General features: G+C 42.0%; 1 protein-coding gene across 5 annotated transcripts in view; it reads right to left on the reverse strand.

Annotated features, from left to right (window-relative positions):
* Positions 1-24,381, reverse strand: part of INPP5A (inositol polyphosphate-5-phosphatase A) — a 429,418-nt gene that overhangs the window by 145,868 nt on the left and 259,169 nt on the right. For all 5 annotated transcript variants that reach the window (XM_077822695.1, XM_077822696.1, XM_077822699.1 and 2 more), the window contains 2 exons: positions 22,225-22,288; positions 7,036-7,139 (listed from right to left, as the gene is read on the reverse strand). In XM_077822695.1, the coding sequence (XP_077678821.1) occupies positions 7,036-7,139; positions 22,225-22,288 (168 nt within the window). The remainder of the gene's footprint in view (positions 1-7,035; positions 7,140-22,224; positions 22,289-24,381) is intronic.

Genomic DNA, 24,381 nt, shown 5'->3' on the forward strand with positions numbered 1-24,381 from the left:
TAACCTCAGCTACATGGGGTAAAAGGACCTCCAGACAACATTAACATGAAGAGAGAGGTTATGGAGGGCTAATGTCAAAATGCACTGTGAGCAATAAGTAATGAACACAAACCATGATTGATAATGACTAGCACAGAGCCTTAATTCATCTTTTCTCCATCATTCTACTGTGAGGGACCATATCAAATTAAATAGTGGCCCAGCAAGGGTTTATTCAACCATACAAAGCAGGGCCATGAAGGAAAGACAGATTAAAGTGGCAATGACTGCACTATAATTGCAGCTTCTTAAATGAACAGCATGGTTCAAAGAGGAAGAAGGGAAAAAATTTGTAGATGAATCAATTGAACAACAAAAGAAACCAGGTCTAACAACCTGCAAATGCAGCTGATGCACTAAGTGACCTTCAGTATCAGTACCTCCCATGTTATATTATCATTGCAGTAAAAGGAACTCCTCCTTAGAGCCTCATGTAGGGACTTGTGTTAAATGCTATTCCATGGATATTACAATATGTTCAGTGGTTTACACTAGTCAGTAATAATACCAGTTGTATGAATGCAAAAAACCCAACAACACTTATTACAACTTCTCATAGAAAAAATCTGGATGTACCTCCTGATGATGATGGCTTTTCTCTCCTTGATCGCCTTAGAAGATTCTAAATGTTTACACTATTGTACAGATGTGAAATCATTAGATTAGATGATAAACTCTTTGGAGCAGGGACTGTATCTTCCTCACCTTCCTGAGTGTTAGTATCACACACAGCTCAGTGAGGTCCCAAACCTGTTTGGGCCTTTGGATGCTATTGCAATACAAACAGCACTATTCAAAAATTATAGACTTCTACTTGGGAATACAGCATATTTTTACCTTTCAGTACTTAATTTTAAGTTTGTTTGGCTCATGATGGAATTTTTCTCAAATGACATTCAAATTTGTGATCTATATAAAGCTATGCTCCTATAGCTATAGGTGCCGACTTACTCAGATCCTGGGGGGTTCTCGACCACTGCTCTGCCCCAGGGCCTGCCTCCACTCTACCCCTTCTCCAAGTCCCCACCCTGCCTCTTCCTGCCCCTGCTTCCCCCCTTCCCCCCCACCTCCTGCACGCCACTGAATAGCTGATCATGGAGGGCAGAAGGCGTTGGGAGGAAGGGGAAGGAGCTGATCTGCAGGGCTGCTGAGCACCCACTATTTTTTCCCCTGTGGGCCCTAGAGCAACCACAGAGTCAGCACCTATGCCTGTAGCATAGTAGCTTTCTTAGTTATTAAAATGTTCAGAAACACTTATCAGTAGTTCAAGATTCTAAAGTTAATCTACATGATAGAAAAACTAACACCATGTGGCATGCCAGTTGATAATTTTACTCTTAACATAGAGCTATAATGACCAATTATCTAACAGAAAAATACTATCTAATATGGATTGTGAATTTGCTAAGAAAACATCTAATTGCAAAACTGACATTTCAAAAAGTGAATCTGCACACAATGTTAATAAATACAACAAACCTATGATAAATCAAATGCATTTCCATCCAGTTTTACACTAAAGCATATCATTTCTAAATAATTACGTCCATTGCAAATGTATTTATATAGATCAGTAATAATATATTAGCCACCAACATATATCATTTCTTTATGGTAATTATTCAACTCAGAGTTCTACTTCTGAAAAACACTGTTTTTGAGAGAGTACAATTGTATACAGTATGTAATTTTCAAGGGCAAGTACATTTTGGCTCAAATTGTGCAGCTTTGCTTGAGTAAGGATTGCAGTCTCCTGTTTTCTTTCTATTCATATCAAATGGGACATAAATAAAAGTGCTCTGAGTATGTCTCGATGTTACTTAACCCAAAGATTTCTCTCTGAACAGTTTCACTGTGGAGCATATTAATTGGATGGAAACTAAAACAACAGTCAGATGAGTTCTGTCCACAGTTCTTTCTGCTAGCACAGGCAGCTTCTTGTAGTGGGGCTCATCTGCCAGAGGCCTTTCTGTGATTACCTCCCTGTGGTGCTGGCAAATGCATCTTATGAAAGGAAGGCTGATTTAGTTAATTATTTTTAATTGGATGTTCTAGTTAAGTGTTTCTAACTGATAAAAGCGTCTACATGCATTCTGTGTCAGCAACCAGGACAAGAGCATGGAATGAGGAAAGGTCAGGGGGTCTCCCCTCTGTGTTAAATAGAAAGAGCTAGTGAGTTGGAGATCACAGAGGAAGGGATTGGGAATAAGAAGAGGTTGACCCTACCAGTAGCTGCAGTCTTGCAAGATCTGTGCTAGCAGCTCTCTGGCCTATAATTACAGCCAAAATAACGAAAAATAATTAGTTTCAATCACGAACTTACAAGTATTTGAAAACAGAACTCAAAAAATGCATGAGCACAGGCTTATAATCACTCCCTCCAGTCTTGGAGCCTTAATATTTCCCTTGTCCTACAGATTTTTCTGCTTTTTCATGGTTTATTATGTTAAAAAACCCACAACCCAGAACTACATACGTATTAAAACAGCACTTCCTTTCTACAGGACAGGAGAATTTAGGGTTGCCAGGACTCTACATGGATGTGTCTATCTTGTATGTCACACAAGAACAAAATATGATAGAACTTCTACAGTTCATGTTCTCCAAGGCTTTCGGAATGCTTTACAAACATTAATGAATTACACTTCACAACAGCCCAGTAAGGTAGATATTGTTATATATACATGGGATAGCTGAAGCACAAGATTATATGACTTGTCCATGATCATACAGCAAATTAGAGAGAGACAGGACAGCACAAGAACCCACTTTCCCAATCTGCCTGCCTGTACTTAAACCAGGAGATCATCTCCCTGCCTAATAGACAATTTCTAAGGACCTTACCTTGCAAACAGTTATAGAAGTGCTTTGCTTGAAAACATGCAAGTAATTCCATTATCTTCACAGGAGTGCTCACTTGTTTCAATTAAGAATGTGTGAAAAGGTTTGCAGGATTAGGGCCTAAAATAGCACAGCACATAAAATACAGCTAGAACAGATAAACAAAAAAGTGTGGTCCTGAATGCCATCACCAGTCTGAGGTATAAACTGCAATCCAATACCTTTTGGCTGCTTCCTGGTCTTTAACGGACCCAAACACTGTTTGTAAATACTAGGAAAAACAGGACTTCCAGGAACACAGTTGAAAAAAGAATTACAGGCAGGGACAGGAAGACAGACAATTGCCTGTAGTTTTTAAAGCAATGAGCTTGGCTTTGACTTTAAACAAGCTACTCGTTAGCTGATTCACTGTTTGTAAGCCAGCACAAAAATCGGGTAAAGATTATATAGATCAGTGCTCTCCGAGAGAAGTATCTAAATATTAAAACAGGACACCCCCCCGTCCGAAACAACCAAACAAAAATCAAGCCCCAGGAAAGGGATACCACATCTTTCACCCTACAATATTAAGTCTCTCCTCAGATCTCCTGTTAATAGGATTCCTTTAGCCAGCAGATGGATTGTGAATACGGGCAGTTTCATCTACTAAAAGACGACATAAATCATCATTGAGAAAGGAGAGACCGCAGTAAGGTTATCACCATACAGCCTTCTCCATGAAAGGTTTGCATTAAAGCATTAGTGAAATTAATTCATCTTTCATAAGAGCTTTGAGCAGTATCTGTGATCTATGATAACAACCAATTTCTCACTATGGGGGAAAAAACATTACTCTGCCCTGATAGACTACACAAATCTGCTTTTTTAAATGGCCTAACATTATCTGCAGTGTTGCTCCCAAAGGCATCATTTCAGATTCATGCCCAGCCAAGAGGACCCATAAATCAACACAGAAAGTTTTGTTAGTTTTATATGCAGTGGGCTGTAATTATTTTGAATTGCATTATGCCTCAATCATTGTAATTACTTTTAGATCATCTTTAAGCGGCAGTAATAAAAAGAAAAGAAATCAGTCTTAAACCAATTCACACATACAAAAAAAGTTAATGTAATGATAAAAGTCTGGCTAAAACACACAAAAGCCTGGAAATTGTGTGTGAAGACTGATACGTCGCTCATGCATCTCATTGTGGTAGAAGAGATTTTCAGAATATCCACTATTTGAGGTCTATTTATTGAAGACCATCTAATCACCCCAATGTGTGGGTAAGAGGAAAATGGGTTAAACACAGTGATCTGGTTTCAGCTGTAAGTATACAAGCTTAAGTTAGAGGTAGTATAGGCTTTTTGCGAGATTTTTCCTTTTTCTGCCTTAAAATGAAAGAGAACAAGAAACATAAAATTTAACTATATATTAAAAATGTCTAGCATTACTTTCAAATTTTGCAAAGTAAACAAAAAATGTACCTGCCGTATGTATGCCATACTGCAGCCTGAAATGAGTGGAAATATACGCAGAAGTGTAGCTATAGCAACATTATTATAACATATTGTGTTATATGGAGAAACAGAGCCTAAACCTTGAAAAAAAAGTCTGATCCAGAGGTTTCTCTTTTTTTGTACACCACCTCCATAACATCATTTGGACAACTACAGGAATTGCTGACTTAGAAAAATAAAATTAGAAAATATTTAATGTGTTTTCAGATGTGCCTTAGCAGGTGCAAACAAAAAGGAGCCTCCTGCACTGTGTGACTTAACATCAAGTGCTCCAGGCATAAGGCTCTAGGAAAGTTGTAATGTATGGTTATTTTTTTCCAGAAGTTGTAGCCACAGTTTGTTAAAGTTGAAATTTTGGTGCAGTCAGTTCAAGTACAGTAAACGGGCAAGTGCAGGTGTGAGTGGAAATGCCCTCAAAGCAGAGGTGTGGTATGTTTGCAGGGAAGTGGGGGTCTTCAGGACAGAGATATGGGAGCCCCTCAGGCCAGAAGTAAGTGGGGGTTTGGTGGGACTGGGCGGCTGGCTGACTAGATGTTGAGTTGGCAGCAGGGTCCTTTACTCTCCAACAGGGGCTGGATAACCCTCCTTCCCCCAAATTCCTTCAGTTTCCAGGGCATGGTGTGGGGACTCGAGCCCTTGTGCCCTAAAGGTGGCCCCAGCTCAGAGACCCCTGAAGGCTCTGTGGAGGACTAGCAGTCCCTAGTCCCAGCACTTGCCTGGTCCCACTCACCACGGCCTCCCTGAGCCCATCCCCTGGTACAGCCAGGCAGCTATGGAAGGTGTAGGCCTCAAGGCTGAGCAGGAGCTGCTGCTGCTAGAGGTGGTACTGCCCCAGGCAAAGCGAGAGGGCAGTGCAAGCAGGACTGAGTGCAGGCGGCAGCAGTCTGTATGGAGCCAGGACAGAGAGTGGGGCAAGCCCCCCCGGGAATCCACCTCTGACCCACATGGGTCCCTAGTCCCCATCCTTCTCCTTGTCTGCCCCCACCAGTGGCCCCCCTGGGTCATGATAAAGGGGCGGCTGGGCCAGTTTTGAGTAGCATTGCAATCCTGTGTGCCAGGTAGCAACGCTACTCACTCACATTTGCAGTAACTATAAAAGGTTGCAGTGTATGTTAAAAGCTGCAGTTTCCACAACACCAACCATGGCCTGTGATTTTCTTATAGTCTTATCCATTCACAATCCGCTGTTCAAAACTGTCAATAGCATGATTAAATAATTCCTTAATATGGATCAGTCAGTCTTATTTCTTCTGTCAACCAGCCACATTTCTACAGCTTATAAGTGATGGAGAAAAAGAATTAAATAAAATGCTCTGAACAGCCACCAATGCTCCCATTCAAGTAGAGCAAAACCAAACTCCTAATGTAAGTATTTAACATTTATTTTTATTTTAAGAGGCCCAATGGAAGCAAAAATGTTATAAAAAAGGCAGTTAATTCTGTTTATATTCTCAGTAGATGTATGTGCACTATAAATGAGAACATGCTTGCTAAAATTCATCTATCAAAAGGGATGATCTTCATGCCATCAACCCTTAAATATTTAGGCAGCGCTCTCCCCAGGCACGGATGAACTAGCCAGATGTCTTTGTGCAAATATTTACAAATATTCTGATTTCATTTTTAAATTCAGTTACTACCAAACTTAAATAATTTGCACATTTTACCTACAAAAGTCAGTCGGCATTGACTTTGTTTATTTGTATTCTTTTGATTTTTAAAATCCATCCAACAGTAAGTGCTTATCCCATGCTCTGTGCACTCCTGTAAAATGTACTATCTCAAAATACAATTCAATGTCAAAGAACAGAAATGAATCCAGCAATTTTATTTAGGTTTACATGTGGTACCCAAAGAAAAAACAGTGCTCTTAGCTTGACCTGGTAGGTTTTGTCCAGGACTTCAATTTCAGTGTCAGGTATGTTACAGTCCTTATTTTGGGAAGAAAATACCACCATGAAGATCACAAAACCAGTGTTAAAATAGTAATAATAAATAACATTTTTTTAAAGGAAGTAAAATATACTCATGTATCCTTGAAAGTTACTTGCGGTTCTTCCAAATACAATAGGCACCATTAAAAATTCAACATATACCTCCCCCAGTAACTGTAGTAACCATGGTATCTTTCACACAGAATAAAACATGCTATTACCACACCACTGTGGCAACGCAGATGTGGTTTTAAAAGGCACCCAGTTGTACTTACCTACGTCCCATCCCTTTAAGGAGGAAAACCTATTTGCCTGGAACAGATTCATAATCTGGACTCTGCCTGTTCTGTGAACTCTAATGTTCTACTAAATATTTTCAGCATGTTTGCACCCCTCACCAACACCATTTTAAAAAAATACATAAAATGAAAAAGAGACACAATGGAAAGTTTGAATCTCCTATAAATAATAAATTCTTTACAACGTGTTACTGTTTAAAGATAGAACTCCAATTGAGTTTGATAAATATACTTATTGGTTTACAAAAATGTTTATTACAGGTTCTATGAAATGGAGACACAGAAAAACTAGAGGCTTACGATTTGATGCTGATGGAGTTCATACCACTTTAAGTCAGGAGTAACACCAATGAAGTCATCAGTGCAAGAGAAACTAGAACTGGACCCTTACACTTTGGAATGCTCCATTGGGATGTACATACCTCAGGGAAATAATCCTGTGGAAACTTCTCTTTTTCCAGCATGGGTGTGCTTTCTAATGTATCTGAGTAGATTTCTTTGCCAGTAACCTTTTTATACTTCTTGGCTAGGAAGAGATATAAAAACACACTTAACATATATACCTATATCATTGCAACCAGCTTTTAGCATTCATCAGAAAAGCAGCAGAGACTATAGGAGAGAGGCTGTGTTGGTCTGGTCAATTAGTATGTAAAATCAGAGCTGTTTTTTGATGGTAGGAAGAGGCAAAGTTGGAACATAAGTTATAGGATCTCTTGCTTATTTTGCGTATTGTACTGGGTTGCAGTACAAACAGATCAAAAACAGATATAAATAAAGTAAATGTATTAAAAATAAATTAAAGTGTAAATGATTTTATTTAAAAATATTGTAATTGTATACTTTATCATTTAATTTATTTACATTTTCAAATATCCGTCTGTTCTTTACAGTAGGTACACACATAATATAAAAATTACACATTTTACAAAACAAGCCAATATCCAATTATTTAAAGTCAGCAGTACTACCAGTTATTACCCCCTTAACTCCCTTAGGCCTTGTCTACAATACAGGGGTAAGTCGACCTAAGTGACGCAACTCCAGCTACGTTATTCAAATAGCTTAGGTCAATCTACTGCGGCGTCTACACTGCGCTGTGTCGACGGGAGACCCTGTCCCGTTGACTTACCTTACTTTTCTCGTTCCGGTTGAGTACCGGAGTTGATGGGAGAGCAATCTGTGGTCAATTTAGTGGACCTGCTAGACCTGCTAAATCAACCCCTGGTGCATCGATCGCAGCAGCATTGATCCCCAGTAAGTGTAGATATTTCCTTAGACTGTAAGGAGCAGAGTTATAACTGCCCAATACCACCCTCTGGAAACTCTCAGGAATGAGCCAAGCTACTCTTCCAAGATTCACAGGTGTCAATAAAATCTCATGGACAGTGGTACAAAAAGGGATCTAAATAATCAGCATATATGTGTAGATTGCTAGGAGGAAGACATCAGCTAACACGATCAGTGCAGTTTCTGTACCACACTTCAGGGCCAAAACCCAACTGACCGGGGTCAAGGAGAGTAGAGAATTCCATATATTGCTGGAATTCCCTTATCGCAACTTTCTCAAACTTCTCCCAAAAAAGGAATATTCAAGATAGGGCAATATTGGATAGTTTTTTTTGGTGTCAAACTATGATACTTTGAGTAAGGAGTGAACACTTGTTTCTTTAAGACAAACTTACACTGTGGCCTCCCTATGGCACTTTAGAGGGAATTCAAAGACAAGTGCTAAGAATTATTAGGGACATGGAAAAGCTCTTCCATGAAAAGAGATTGAAAACTTCGGGATGATTTAACTTAAGAGGGGGGACATAACAGTATACAAAATATTGACGGGTATAGAAAAAACAGATTGGGAACTTTGACTCTCCCTATCTCCCCATACAGGCATAAGGAGACATTCAATGAAATTAGAAGGCAGCAGCTTCAGAATTGATAAAATGAGGTATTTTTTCACACAGCACATCATAAGACTGTGCAACTCATTACCACAAAATGTCAGAATTTAGGAAGATTTAAAAGAGATTAGACATTTAAATGGATAAAAAGAATATCCACAGTTACAACAAACACACACAGAGGACATAAATCCCCATGCTTCAAGCCTTAAACCAATATCTATATGTTAAGGGTTAGGAGGAGACTCTCCTGGGGTGCAGATTATCCACCTACTGTGGAGTTTCTTGGACCTTGCTCTGAAGCATCTGATAGGTGCCATTGTTGGAGAGAGGATTCTGGACTAGATGGATCACAGGTCTCATGCAGAATGGTAGTTCCTATCTTCCTAAGTAGACAATGTAATGAACTCTGGTAACATCTCCATGCCAAAAGGATCAGGGTCTAAATCACAGGTTGTAGCTTGCACCTCCTCAAGCACATCAGCAAGTCACAGCGGCTGTAACTAAGGAGAAAAGACTCTTCAATTGTTCCCTCTCTCCACTCACATGACAAAATGCTGTTAACAGAGACAGACAACTCAGTCCAAATTTGAATGGTCTCCTTTGCAAAATAACAAACTCCTCACTGTAAGAAACAATAAATTCTATTACTGGATGGAAACACCTCAGATTAGCCCAGACAGGTTGTTCAACAACTCAAACAATTCCTTTGATCAGGGATAGCAGAATAAAGAGTACAGGAATACTGCGATGCACCACTGACGTGTAGGTGGGCTACTACTGCTGAAAGGACCTTTGTAAAGACTCTTGAGCCTATGCAGAGCCCAAAAGGGAAGACTCAGTATTGCTAATATCTGACCCTATTACAAAATGTACGAAATGCTTGTGGAAGGGGTGGATAGCTACATGAAGGTAAGTGTCCTGGAGGTTGAGGGCAACAAACCAGTTTCCAGGTCTAAGCATGGAATTATGGGGGTTAGCATCACCATCCTGATGTGCTGTGAAATGACACAGGTATTCAGTTTTCTGAGATCGAGGATTGGTATCCACCCTCTTGGGGACTAGGAAATTGTTGGAATAGAACCACCTTCTGACAAACTCGGGGAAAGAGGGAACCGGCTCAATTGCCCCAAGAGCAAGAGAGATTGGATCTCCTGCTTAATGATCTCCCTGTGAGGGAAATCCTTGAAGAGAGATGGAGAAGGAGGGGATAGAGTGGAAGTGGATGGAATATCCCATGTTGACCACCTCCAGTATCCACTTGTCTCAGGTGATATGCTTCTCGGCAGGTAGGAAGTGAGACAGTCTGTCTCCAAAAAGGGTGGCGTGGGGCGGAGGAGAGGGGGAATAGTAGAATTGTACAATAGAGAATCTGGGGGAATAGGTTGATCTATGCCCTCAATCAAGCTGTCAAAACTCTCTCTTAGAAGGAGATGCAGATTAGGTGTCTGCAGAGGGGGTAGTCCCCTTTTGTGAGGTTTGGATCTCCTCCTCAGAGGCTCAAAAGGTGTAGGAGAAGCCTGTGTGGTGGTACTAGAACAGTGTGGAACACTATGCAATTTGAGATCTGCTAGAATGTCTTTTTGCTCCAGACACACAAATTCCCAGAGATTGTGACATAGCCATTGAATCTTTAAGGGTATGGAGCAAAAAGTCTGTGTCCATGCTGAAGAGCTTAGGCCAGGGGTGGGCAAACTTTTTGGCCTGAGGGCCACATCAGGGTTCCAAAACTGTATGGAGGGCTGGGTAGGGAATGCTGTTCCTCCCCAAACAGCCTGGCCCCTGCTCCCTATCCACTCCCTCCCACTTCCCGCCCTCAACTGCTCCCCTCAGAATCCACGACCCATCCAATCCCCCCTGCTCCTTGTCCCCTGACAGCCCCCTCCTGGAACTCCCCACCTCTAACCACCCCCCAGGGACCCCACCCCCTATCCAACCCCCCTGCTTCCTGTCCCTTGATTGCCCCGACCCCTGTCCACACCCCTGCCCCCTGACAGGTCCCCCAGGACTCCCACTCCTATCCAACCCCCTCTGTTCCCTATCCCCTGACTGCCCCCCCCAAAACCTCTGCCCTATCCAAACCCCCCTGTTCTCTGTCCCCTGACTGTTCCCGGGGACCTCTTGCCCCTTATTCACCCCCCCGCCCCGTTCCCCACCCTCTTACCATGCTGCTCAGAGCAGCAGGACTGGCAGCTGCACTGCCCAGCCGGAGCCAGCCACGCTGCTGTGCTGCCCGGCAGGAGCTCTCACCCCCACCGCCCAGAGCACTGGCACAGCACATGTGGCCTGCAGGCCATAGTTTACCCACCTCTGGCTTAGGCCTTTCAAACAGATGGTCTTCAACAGTACTCTGCTCCTCTCTCAGGAGTCCAGAAAACCGAAGCTAAGATAGGGTTGCCAGGTGTCCAATTTTTGACCAGAATGCCTGGTCAAAAAGGGACCCTTTAGTTCTCTTGCTGCCTAGGGGGCACACAGCACTAGAGGATGGTCTGTCAGTGCCTGTGAATGATGCAGTACCAATGGGTGCTGGGTTTTTCTAGTGGCACCCTGTAAAACTGTTCACCAAAGTGCCCCCAAAGGTTCCAGTAAGCCCACTGAGGAGGAGAGGGATAGAGGAAAGATCCTTAAGGGGCCTGGTGGGTCCCTGGAAGGTCCTCTTCAGTAAATGAGCTCAGAGGGGTGTGATGATAGGTACCGAGACCTCAGAGTCAGAAGTATCATCCCCTGGGCGAACAAGGGGGATGGTCTCAAGCATCAGTGCTGGTACTGAGAGTTGGAAGAATGAGATTCAGGTTATAGTTGATGGAGTGGTAGCAGGATGGGGGCTCCGGTAAAATTCCTTTTTAGGGGAGACTCCAGTTCATCCAAAACAAGACAGTTCTTCAGTGAAAAGGAGTGGAGAGCTATGATAGCATATGATCATAGGCTGAGTTGGTGCTGGAACTGGGATTGGTATCGAGGAGGAGTTTGTGCATGTGGTACCGGAGAGGCTCATGGGCCATCTTCTCTGACCTCAGAGCTGTAGGAAGATGCTAGTACTGGAGTGCAGGAAGAAGCCCTGTGTACATCATGGTGCCGAGAAGTGTCAAACAGTACTGAGGTAGGAGCCACCCTGTGGGTGGAAGACTTCTCCACACACAACTTCTTATGTTGGTACTGATTTCAGTCGGTGCTTCAGCAGTACTCCTGAAGGGATGCAAGGTCTCCCAGGAGCGAGATTTATGGGGTGACCTATTTCACTTCTTTGTTTCCCTTGTAAGGGGGAAAGGCTTCTTTTTCTTCGAAGTCTTAGCCTCTGGAGCTGCTGCTGGGGCTCCAGCTGTCACCAGGGTAGGCTGAGTTGTTGAGGCGGATGTACGGGGAGTGGCAAAGAGAACCCTGCTGGAGTTAGGGAGCATTCCATTAAGAGGAACTTCAACCTAGCTTCTCTGTCGTTTCTTGTCCTACCTTTAAATCCCAAATAGATTGTGCACTTTGACAGGATGTCTCCAAATACTAGTGACAGCTAGAAAGCCTGTTGCTCTGTGGAAAAGATCTGTGTAGAAAGTCTGGCAGGGCTTAAACTCCAGGGTCTTCAGCATAACCTGGTGTGCTGAAGCACTAAAACTAAAACCCCGAAAGGGTGGGGAGGTCGGTGGAAGCAATTAATAAAAATGAAAATAAGAACGTAACTAAATAAAAAGAGAAATTTACAATAAGTGAGAGAGGGTGGGAAGTGGTAGAACAGCGGACACCAAGCACTCCGTCTCAAGCCACAGGTGGCTGAGAAGAAACTTAGTGGTGGCAGGCCTGTGCATCCCTGTATGGCTTCAAGTGGGAGCATGAAGAGCTGCTCTGCACAGGTGCAGGCTTGCAGACACTGCTTTACAGTCTCCAGTCGAGAGTGCACAGGTGCGTGCTCATGCTATGATGGAGCACCCATAGGAACATACACTCCAAGAGTAGTTCAGTTTCTGTGTCCATTAAGTCTTGGCCACTCTGCTGATTACAACCAATTACTGTCAACTGCGGAAGAGGGACACAGGGCAGATGTCAGATAGCCACTATTAGGTGGCATCAAGTTTTCATAACTACCAAGTTGGACTGGATTTCAAACTTGCCACCCAGAAAAGGAGGACTCTGGATATACTATTTCTAAACATCCTGAGCTGTCCACTCTCACTGAATGTTTGGTTAAACCCCAAACATAAAAATTAATCACCGTAAATTATCCAGATGAAGTAGTATCTATAATCACGAAGCATTTACCGTAAGCTACCAATATATCTTTGGCACATACAGAAGATTTGATTTTTTTCCTATCACTTTTAAAATTTGGCTCTCACAGGAGGACTAAATAAACATCCTGATAAACGAATGTGGCATCATTCTAAGTAGATCATGGATGGATGTATCTTCTTTCAGTGAGTTTGACAATCTCAGCAAAAAGATCCTGATGTCATTCAAGACATAGAAAACATTTTTGGCAGCATATATAAAACACAGCCAGGAGTAATTTCTGTTCTGGGAAAACTGAAGGCTTTTGCTGAGACAACGTGAGTGAATATTAACTGGTAAACTCTACCATTTTGGCAAAAGGGGGTGCTTTATTATCAACCTACCCTGTGATCAAGGCCAAATGTAAACTAGTAATAGTTTGTCATTTACACGGGCATTGAGAAGCAGCCTTAGCATAGGAGGATGTGCCTTCTCATATCCTTTCAGGTGGAAAAAAAAAAGGTTATTAACCTTTCTGTAACTGTTGTTCTTTGAGATGTATTGCACACGTCGATTCCACCGGAGGTGTTTGTGTGCTCCAGTGCACAGCTGACAGAGATTTTTACCCTGAGCAGTACCTGTTGGGGTGGCTTGAGCACCCTTTGGTGCCTCACGCAGGCATAAAGGGTTGAGCCACCCCAGACTGCTTTAGTTCCTTCCTACTGGAACAACTCTGATAGAGAAGGGAAGGAGGGTGAGTCGTCGAATGGACGTGTACAACGCATTTTGAAGAACAGTTACAGAAAAGTTTAACCATTTTTGTTCTTGTTTGAGTGAATGCACATGTCCAGTCCACTGTGGGTGACTCACTAGCAGTTCTACTTGGAGGCAGGACCAGAGTCTATTTGAACACGGAATAGAGGATCACTTGTCCAAATGCAGCAGCATCTCTCGATTGATGAGAGATTATGTAGTGCGAAGCAAATGTGTGACATGATGAGCAGGTTGCCGCTTTGTAAATGTCTTATATTGGTACATGAACCAGAAATGCTGCACAAGCCACTTGAGATCTAGTTGAATAACCCAATATTCTATCAGTGGCTCTGCATTAGCTAACTGGTAACACAGGTGAACACAGCTGGATATCCGTGCTGAAATCCTCTGCGTGGAAACCAGACAGCCCTTGATTCTGTCTGCAAATGTGATAAACAATTGAGACGGTGATCTGAAAGGCTTAGTCCTCTCCAGACAAAATGTTAACACACTTCTAATATCTAGAGTGAATAGTGACTCCTTTCCCTTGCTACCATGAGGTTTTGGGAAGAAGGTCAGTAAGTAGATTGGCTAATTTATACGAAAAGCGAAGGCCATTTTCATAAATAACCTTAGAGGGGATGAAGGTAGACTTTATCTGCGTAAAAAACTGTATATGGAGGATGTGATACTAATGCCCCCAACTCCACTACTCTCCTGGTCAATATAATGGCTATTAAAAATGCTACCTTCATTGAAAGGTGTAACAGACAGCAAGCTGCTAGAGGCTCAAAGGGGGCAGCTTTGATAAGACTAAATTCAGGCTCCAGGGTGGAACAGGACTCAAAATGCAGAAACATCCTGTTCAAACCCTTTAAAAATCTTCAGAGTAACAGCCGTGTTAGTCTGTATTCGCAAAAAGAACAGGAGTACTTGTGGCACCTTAGAGACTAACCAATTTATTTGAGCATAAGCTTTCGTGAGCTACAATTAAAATTAAAAATCTTATGATTAATGGGTTGGAAAAAAGAGAGCAGTTATCCACCAGAAGATGAAATGTGGAAATAGTTGCTAGGTGTACCCTAATTGAGCTAATCAGTAATCCTTGATGTTTCAGACGCAAAGGTAGTCCAGCATATGCTGAACAGAAGCAAGAACGGGGCAGACCAGCTTGACTAGATGAAAAGACTGGCAGAAGCAAGGATAGGGAGCTCCAACAACCGTCATGGGTGGTAGGAAGGAACTGAGGAGGGTCTAGGGTGGCTCAGCCATTTATGCCTCTGTGAGGTGTGAGACAGTAGAGGGTGCTCAAGCTACCCTGACAAGTGCTGCTAAGGGCAACAACTATCCGAGAACTGTGTACTAGAGCACACAAACATCTACACTGGGATGGACATGTGCAATCACTCAAAGAAGAAAAAGTTTTATGGGCTATAGGATTGATTCTAATCTCATACCAGTGTAAACCGGGAGTAACTCCACTGAAGAATTCAAAGTTATGACAGGGTAAAATTGGTGAGCGCTAGATCAGAATCAGGCCTTATGTGTCTGTCAGCAAACCCTCTTTTTGGTGTATTAGAATATGTGTAAAATATAAGCTAATTTTTTAGGGTTCTATTCATCATAAAAAATCCAATGCCTTTCATGCAGTGGGAGGTCACATATCAGCTTTGGCTGTCAAGATTTTAATTCTAAGAGTTTTCATCCTCAGGTCACATGACCCAGGAAAGGTGAAAAATGGAGACAATCATGTAAGCAACCAGAGGAGCTAGTGAACGGAAGCAGCAAAAAGGGGGAGTTTAGCAAGGGTGTTTAGAGAGGGAGCAGGAGAGCCAGATACACCTAATAAACATTCTGCAAACTTAAGCCAATCATCCCCCCCACACACACACACAGAACAAACAAACACCCCTGCAAGAGTAAAAAGAATGCAGGCAGAAGTCCAGCAGCAGAGTGGGGGATATCCAGGTTATTGCACTGAATGCAGCATGTATGGATTACCTGCTTTGTGGGCAGGTGGCATGTGTGTGCATTTGGTGCAAGCAGCTCATGTCCTCAGAGACCAGGTACAGGCTCTTGAGGCCAGGCTGGCTGAACTGGAGGAGCTAAGGGAGACAGAGCGGTACACAGATGAGATTTTTGAAGACACAGTAGAACAGTCCCACCCCACATCTGGCAGCCTCGGTGCTGATGAGGAGGATGAAAGTTTTGGAAGGAGAACATCAAGCTGGAGTTGAGGGAAACAATTCCATAGTTGAGACCCTCCTTCCAGATGATGTCATAGTATTCTCTCACACTGATGATTCTTCTCTGGAGCAGGGAGCCCTGTTATTAGGAAGACACAGGTAACAGTAATAGGGGATTTGATTATTAGAAATATAGACAGTTGGGTTTGTGATGACCAGCAGAATTGCCTAGTGAATTGCCTGCCGGATGCAAAGGTCGCGGACTTCTCAAGACAACTCAACAGATGCATGTGCAGTGCTGGGGAGGACCCAGGGGTCATGGTACATGCAGGTACCAGTGACATAGGGAAAAGGTCCTGGAAGCCAAATTTAGGCTGCTAGCTAAGAGATTAAAGTCTAGGATCTCCATGGTAGCATCCTCTGAAATGTTTGTTCCACACAGAGGGCCAACTGAACAGGCAGAACTGCAGGGTTTCAATGCAAAGATGAGATGATGGTGACTTGGGGAGTGATTTAGGTTTATTAGGAACAATGATAATAAATGGGACATGGTAATACCAGGGTACAAAATATACAGGAATGACAGAGAAGCTCCCGCTGGTATGGGAGTGGCATTACATGTGAAAGAAAGCAGAGTCAACTATAGTAAAAATCTTAAATAATTCAAACTGTACCACAGAATCTCTATGAGTAGAAGTTCCATGCTTGAATAAATAAGGCTATAGCAATACGAATATACTACCGACCACCTGACCAGGATGGTGATTGTGAAATGCTCAGGGAGATTAGAGAGGCTATAAAAATAGAAAACTCAATAACACTGGGGGATTTCAACTGTCCCCATATTGAGTGGGAACCTGTCACCTCAGGATGGGATGCAGAGACAAAATTTCTCGACACCATTAATGACTACATCTTGGAGCAGCTAGTCCTGGAACCCACAAAGGGAGAGGTAATTCTTGATTTAGGCCTAAATGGCACAAAGGATCTGGTCCAAGAGGTGAATATAGCTGAACTGCACAGTAATAGTGACCATAATATAATTAAATTTAACATCCTTGTAGTAGGGAAATACTAAAGAAACCCATCACATATATAATATAATCACAGTAGCGTTTAACTTCAAAGAGTGGAGCCACACAAAAATGAGGAGTGTAGTCAAATGGAAATTAAACGGAACAGTCACAAGAGTAAAATGTCTGCAAGCTGCCTGGAACCTTTTTAAAAACACCATAACAGAGGCTCAAACTATGTGAATACCCCAAGTAAAAAAAAACAGTAAGGGGACCAAAAAAAAAAAAAAAAAAAGCGCCACCATTGCTAAACCACAGAGTAAAAGAGGCAGGAAGAGACAAAAGAAATCTTTTAAAAATTGGATGTCAGATCATAGAATAGAATCATAGAATATCAGGGTTGGAAGGCACCTCAGGAGGTCATCTAGTCCAACTCCTTGCTCAAAGAAGGACCAATCCCCAATTTTTGCCCCAGACCCCTAAATGGCCCCCTCAAGGAGAAAACTCACAACCCTGGGTTTAACAGGCCAATGCTCAAACCACTGAGCTAATCCTCCTGCCAAGTCCTACTGAGGAAAATAGAGAGGAACAAAAGCTCTGGCAAGTCGAGTGTATAAGTATAATTAGGCAGGCCAAAAAAGATTTTAAAGAACAATTAGCAAAGACACAAAAACTAACAGCAATTTTTTTTTAAGTACATCAGAAGCAGGAAGCCTGCCAAACAATCAGTGGGATCACTGAATGAAAGAGCATTCAAGGAAGATAAGGCTGTTGCGGAGAAGCTAAATGAATTCTTTGCATTGGTCCTTATTACAGAGGATGTGAGGGAGATTCCCATACTTGAGCTATTTTTTTCAGGTGACAAACCAAAGGAACTGTCTCCAGACGAAGGTGCCAGTAGACAAGGGTTTGGAATAAGCTGATAAATTTAACAGTAATAAGTCACCAGGACCAGATGGTATTCACCCAAGAGTTTTGAAAGAACTCAAATATGAAACTGCAAAACTACAAACTGTGGTACATATCCTATTGCTTAAATCAGCCTATGTATCCGGTGACTGGAGAATAGCTAATGTACCACCTATTTTTAAAAAAGGTTTCAGGGGAAATCCTGGGAATTAGAGGCCAGGAAATACTACTTCAGTACCAGCAGAACTGTTTGAAACTATAGTAAAGAACAGAATTATGAGACAGATAGATGAACAGAATATTCTGAGAAAGAGTCAACAGAGATTTTGTAAAGGAAAATCATGCCTCACAACCTATTAGAATTCATTGAGGGGGTCAACAAACATATGGACAAGGTGATTCAGTGCATATAGTTAGGACCCTACCAAATTCACGGCCATGAAAAAAGGACCATGAAATCTGGTGTTTTGTGTGCTTTTACCCTATACTATACAGATTTCATAGAGGAGACCAGCATTTCTCAAATTGGGGGTCCTGACCCAAAAGGGAGTTGCACAGGGGTCAGAAGGTTATTTTAAGGGGGGTCACGGTATTGCCACCTTTACTTCTCCGCTGCCTTCAGAGTTCAGTGGCTAGAGAGTGGTGGCTGTTGGCTGGGCACCCAGCTCTGAAGGCAGCACCCTGCTTGCAACAGCGCAGAAGTAAGGGGGGCAATACCATACCATCCTTACTTCTGCACTGCTGCTGGCAGCGGCTCTGCCTTGAGAGCTGGGCTCCCAGCCAGCAGCTGCCGCTCTCCAGCTGCCCAGCTCTGAAGGCAGCACCACCATCAGCAGCAGTGGAGAAGTAAGGGCAGCAGTACTGCAATCCCCCCTACAATAACCTTGTGGACCCGCCAACTCCTTTTTGGGTCAGGACCCCTACGATTACAACTCTGTGAAATTTCAGATTTAAATAGAATTAAAATAGATTTAAATAATGACATTTACTATTTTTAAAATCCTATGACCGTGAAATTGATCAAATTTGAATTTGGTAGGGTCCTAAATATAGTGTACTTGGACTTTCAGAAAGCCTTTAACAAGGTCCCTCATCAAAGGGTCTTAAGCAAAGTAGGCAGTCATGGAATAAGAAGGAAGGTCCTCTCATGGATCAGTGACTGGTTAAAAGACAGGAAACAAAAGGAGGAATAAATGGTCGGAGAGGTTAAACGGGAGAGAGGTTAAACAGTGGGGTCCTCCCGGAATATGTACTGGGACCAGTGCTGTTCAGCATATTCATGAATGATCTGGAAAAAGGGGGTAAAAAGTGAGGTAGCAAAGTTTGCAGAAGCTACAAAATTACTCAAGATAGTTATGTTCAAAGCTGACTGCAAAGATTTACAAAGAGATCTCACTACACTGGGTGACTATGAAATTCAGGGTTGATAAATGCAAAGTAATGCACACTTGAAAACATAATCCCAATTATGAATATTAAATTAGCTTTTACCACTCAAGAAAGAGATCTTGGAATCACTGTGGATAGTTCTCTGAAAAAATCTGCTCAATGTACAGCAGCAGTTTTCTGTTAAGAACCATTAGGAAAGAGAGAGATAAGACAATAATATCAGAATGCCACTATAATAAACCCATGCTCCACCCACACCTTGAATACTGGTTAGAAAAGGGCAACAAAAATGATTAGGGGTGTGGAAAAGCTTCTGTATGAAGAGATGCTTCTGTTCAGCTTAGAAAAGAGACGACTGGAGAAGGGGGTTTATGATCGAGGTCTATAAAACCATGAATGGTGTGGAGAAAGTAAATAAGGAAGTGTTATTTACTTCTTCACTTAACACAAGAACCAGGGGTCACCCAATGAAATTAATAGACAACAGGTTTAAAATAAACATAAGGAAGTACTTCTTCACACAGTGCATAGTCAACCTGTGGAACTCATTGTCAGGGGATGTTTGAGATTCAACTAGATCACAGCTTGATGTGGTGTGGCTGGAAGGAGGCAGAGAGACAGCTGATTCATGTTTGAACTGGACAAATGAAGCATTGAGCATCTAAGGGTACCTTCCCTCTAGCTGGCACAACCAGTATCTATTTACTTTTATATTGGTTATCTTTCTTTTGATTTCTCCTTACATTGTAACCATTTTCTCTCTCTCTCTCTCTCTCACACACACACAGACATTCACTCACTCTCTATCCTTCCTTTCAAGGCTCTACAACAGCAAATAAGCTGTCAATCAGCTGTGAATAAATCCAGACAGCCCCTCTTCCCTGGTGTAGATGTCACTTCACTCCGCCAGATGTCATTAGAGCTGGACATCTTTGATCTATGACCGGAGGGAGGGAGGTTTAACTGGAACTGAGAGCTAAAGCTCTAGTTCTGTACTGCTGGTGCGACGAAACTGCAGGCTCTGAATCAGCTGGCAGATACACTTCACATACTACTGATGCACAAAGCCCAATCACATAGAAAAATGAATAAATAGTTGTGACTGCTGTCATCTCACAATATAAATGTAAGTTTCATAGGTTTATTCATTAACCCCTTTCTCTCAAAAATACAGTAGATCAGTCCGGGGCTAAATGTTCAGTGTGGCGATTGAGGTAGTAAGGAGCAGAATCCCAGGTATCATTAACGAAAGTTGTGCACCTGGCTTCCTGTGCAGTGTATTGAGAATTTCTCTCACATAGCAGTCCTGCTCCCAGTTCATTTGAATCAGAACACTCCACATTATTGCTCCATGTCTATTAAACTGTTTGAGGTGGGGAGAATGGCTGGAAGCACAAGCTGACCTCTCATTAAAAGTTTCTTCATCACTATTGCATTTTACAGTGTTCTCTTTCAGAAATAAAATATGAAGAGGCACTGACAGAATATTTGAAATTTTCCTTGGGCATCAGAAAAGATGATGAGTAGAAGGATTTATGTTGGCTAAACCTCAAATTGCAATATCTACAGAACTGCTATTCAAATATTTCACCAAGGGAAGACCCTATACCCTCAATTACATGAACAGAGGCAATCTGTCTCTTCTGAGAACAAAATTAATGAATCTGTACAATTGAGACAATTAGTTCACTCCATAATTATCACAGCTTCAGTGATGTTTCAAATTAATGTGATGCAAGATGTAGAATTAATTTGATCCAGCTCAATGACCTAAATGCAGACAGTGCACAACTAAAAATAATGTAAATTTTAAATAATCTGTTTGCATATCCACTTTAAAGAAGCATTAGAAGTAACTTCAGCCAGGAAGTGATTACATACACTGACTTAAATATTAGAAGTATCATATCAAATTATTAAAACTTCTGAGATTTACAAAAAATTGCCACACGAAGGCAGAGTCTATTGTTAAAAAAAATAATGACACTCTTCCCACTAAAAAGAAAAGGAGTACTTGTGGCACCTTAGAGACTAACAGACTACAGCCCATTTCATCAGATGCATGCAGTGGAAAATACAGTATGACAATTTTATATACACAGAGAACATGAAACAATGGGTGTTAGCATACACACTGTAACGAGAGTGATCAGTTAAGGTGAGCTAATACCAGCAGGAAAGAAAAAAAACCTTTTGTAGTGATAATCAAGATGGGCCATTTCCAGCAGTTGACAAGAATGTCTGAGGAACAGTAGGGGGGAAAAATAAATGTGGGGAAATAGTTTTACTTTGTGAAATGACACATCCACTCCCAGTCTTTATTCAAGCCTAATTTAATGGTGTCCAGTTTGCAAATTAATTCCAATTCAGCAGTCTCTTGTGGAGTCTCTTTTTGAAGTTTTTTTGTTGTAATATTGCGACTTTTAGGTCTGTAATCGAGTGACCAAAGAGATTGAAGTGTTCTCCGACTGGTTTTTGAATGTTATAATTCTTGATGTCTGATTTGTGTCCATTTATTCTTTTACATAGAGACTGTCCGGTTTGGCCAATGTACATGGCAGAGGGGCATTGCTGACACATGATGGCATATATCACATTGGTAGATGTGAACGAGCCTCTGATAATGTGGCTGATGTGATTAGGCCCTATGATGGTGTCCCCTGAATAGATATGTGGACACAGTTGGCAACGGGCTTTGTTTCAAGGATAGCTTCCTGCGTTAGTGTTTTTGTTGTGTGGTTGCTGGTGAGTATTTTCTTCAGGTTGGGGGGCTGTCTGTAAGCAAGGACTGGCCTGTCTCCCAAGATCTGTGAGAGTGATGGGTCGGCCTTCAGGATAGGTTATAGATCCTTGATGATGTGCTGGAGAGGTTTTAGTGCGGGCTGAATGTGACGGCTAGTGATGTTCTGTTACTTTCTTTGTTGGGCCTGTCCTGTAGTAGGTGACTTGTGGGTACTTGTCTGGCTTTGTCAATCTGTTTCTTCCCACTGACCCACACTATTCGTAAGTGCTAAACAAAATTCTGCCATAATTTTTGTAAGGCAATTACCACTGCCTGCCATTTAAGGTCCTGCTCCTGCAACTGATCTGCACTGACGGACCTCTGCACCCATGTGAAGTTCTTCTGAAGTCAGTGGGGCTCTGTATAAGGCTCGAAGGGTCCAACCACATGGATTCGGATTAAAGAAAGCCCTAGATTTTTCCTGATATGAAAAATGGTGAGAAGTCTTTGACAATTACTGACTTTTAATTTCTGCGCTTACCTTTAAAATCAAACTGGTAGATGTTTTTCAAGGATTCATGAAGGAAGTAAAAGCTTCCTAGAGCCTGTAGAAAAACAAAAAATAAATAGCAATAAGAATAGTCTGCTTTTAGTAAAAAACAAAATTGTGATACAGCTTTTCAAATGCATAAACTAAAAGAAATTAAATATCAGTAATTAAAAATACTACATTTGATAAGTAAAACATTTTCAGTAAATCACATGAAAATAATTGAGTTCTTTATTTATTTGTTTCTTTTAAGTTTAATAAGCAGCTATAATGAAGGCCATTAGCAGTTTACCTAGGGCTGGTCTAGACTACACAGTTAGGTCAACATAAAACAGCTTATGTCCACCTAATTATGTCGTGTCTACTCTACAGCCTTGCTCCCACCAATGTAAGTGTCCTTCTGCACAGACATAACTACACCATCTCCCTGAGAGGTGTCAGGCTTATGTTGGTGTAGTTAGGGCAGTGGTGGGCAACCTGCAGCCCATCAGGGTAACGCATTGGTGGACCATGAGACAGTTTGTTTACATTGACCATCCACATGCACGGCCCCCCACAGCTCCCAGTGGCCGTGGTTCACTGTTCCCAGCCAATGGGAGTTGCGGGAAGCTGACGGCTCCCCTTACCCCCACTAGAAGCCCTAGCAGCTTCAGCCCTGCTTCAAGCTGGGAGCCAGGAAGAGAAACTGGGGGGAAAAGTTTTTGGGACTCTGCTCCCAGCCAGGGAATGGGGAGAGAAGGGGAGGGGGCAGCCCCTCTGGAGCCCGGGAGGCTGTGGGGCAGCCAGGCTCCTGGCAGGAGGCTGCCCACGGAACTGAGAGACCAGTCTCCCCACACTGCCCTTCTTAGGTTGGTGGAAGTGCTCCTGGTGAGGATGCATACCACCGACCCAAGGAGGGTAGTGTGGACAGGCAGCACCACAGTAATTACTGCCGTGGCTGTAAATGGATCTAATATAGGTTGATTTACATTTCTATCATAGACATACCCTAAATTTGCTAAGGACACAAATAGTTAATATACTTTATAAATATCAAACAGACTTAATTAGTAATTTTAAAAAACAACTTAATAAGTACATCACACATTCAGAAATAAACGTATTAAGAGCTCTCCTCTGGGCGGTGCTAAGCACCTTCATCTGTCATTGAAATAATCCCCGTATAGTCTACTTTATTATTCCTCTGGATTGCAGGTCCATCAATGACTGCATCCTTGCAAGAGTCTGCCAAACAGTTTCTGCCTCATATACAGGGCAAAACAAATGTTTTTGGATGCAGCGTGGACTGCAGGAATGATACACAGTGGTGGGAGTCCTAAAATCTAATCCTAGATAAGCCATTTTCTCACTGGATAGTGCAGAGCAAATCACATTTCCTCTTTGTAATAATTTCCCATCTGTAGAATGGGAATGTGGCAGACAGGCCCATTGGTGCCTGATGGCAAAGGGTTCACTGCAACAGCAACTTCTAACAGACCTAACAAACTCACTACACCTAGCTCACCACTTTCACAGTATTTATCCATAAAGAATATCATGTGGGGTCTTAAATGAAAGCCAGCACCACTGGTTATGAATATAGTTGAAGATGTATGTACTGATACTATGTAGGAGTTATGTATATATGATGGAAATATGTTCTTACAGTTTGTATGAAGGTGTTAACAGAGGTGAAAACTGGTTTCCTACCAGACCAGAGATGTTTCTCCATCTATCTGTTGAAATGTAAATTGAGTACTATCTCATTAACAATCACCAGTCTGAGCAAAATGAAGATGAAGGATTGTGAGATTTAACAGGAAGAGAAGAACAGCAGGGAAAAAGAAGCCTTATCTGGGGGGTGCATGTCAAAGGTTTACTGGGCTATAACTGGGGGACAAAGAAAACAGCTTGTTATTTTGCACCTAGTAGGAAAATGAACAGTGCATTTACCTTAATGAAAAGTGGATTACAACTTGACTGAAGCATTGAAAAAGGTTTTGCGTGAAAGAAGATTGCTCTAGACAGGAGGTTAGCCTGTTAAGTTTAGTCTCTAGAAAGTGTGTACTGATGTTGTTTTATATGTAACCCTTCTGTTTCCATTATCTTTACTCACTATCTCTTGAATCTTGATCTTTGGTAATAAACTGATAAATCTTTCACTATAAA

This window comes from Eretmochelys imbricata, chromosome 7, assembly GCF_965152235.1.
Source record: "Eretmochelys imbricata isolate rEreImb1 chromosome 7, rEreImb1.hap1, whole genome shotgun sequence".
NCBI classification, from domain to species: domain Eukaryota; kingdom Metazoa; phylum Chordata; order Testudines; family Cheloniidae; genus Eretmochelys; species Eretmochelys imbricata.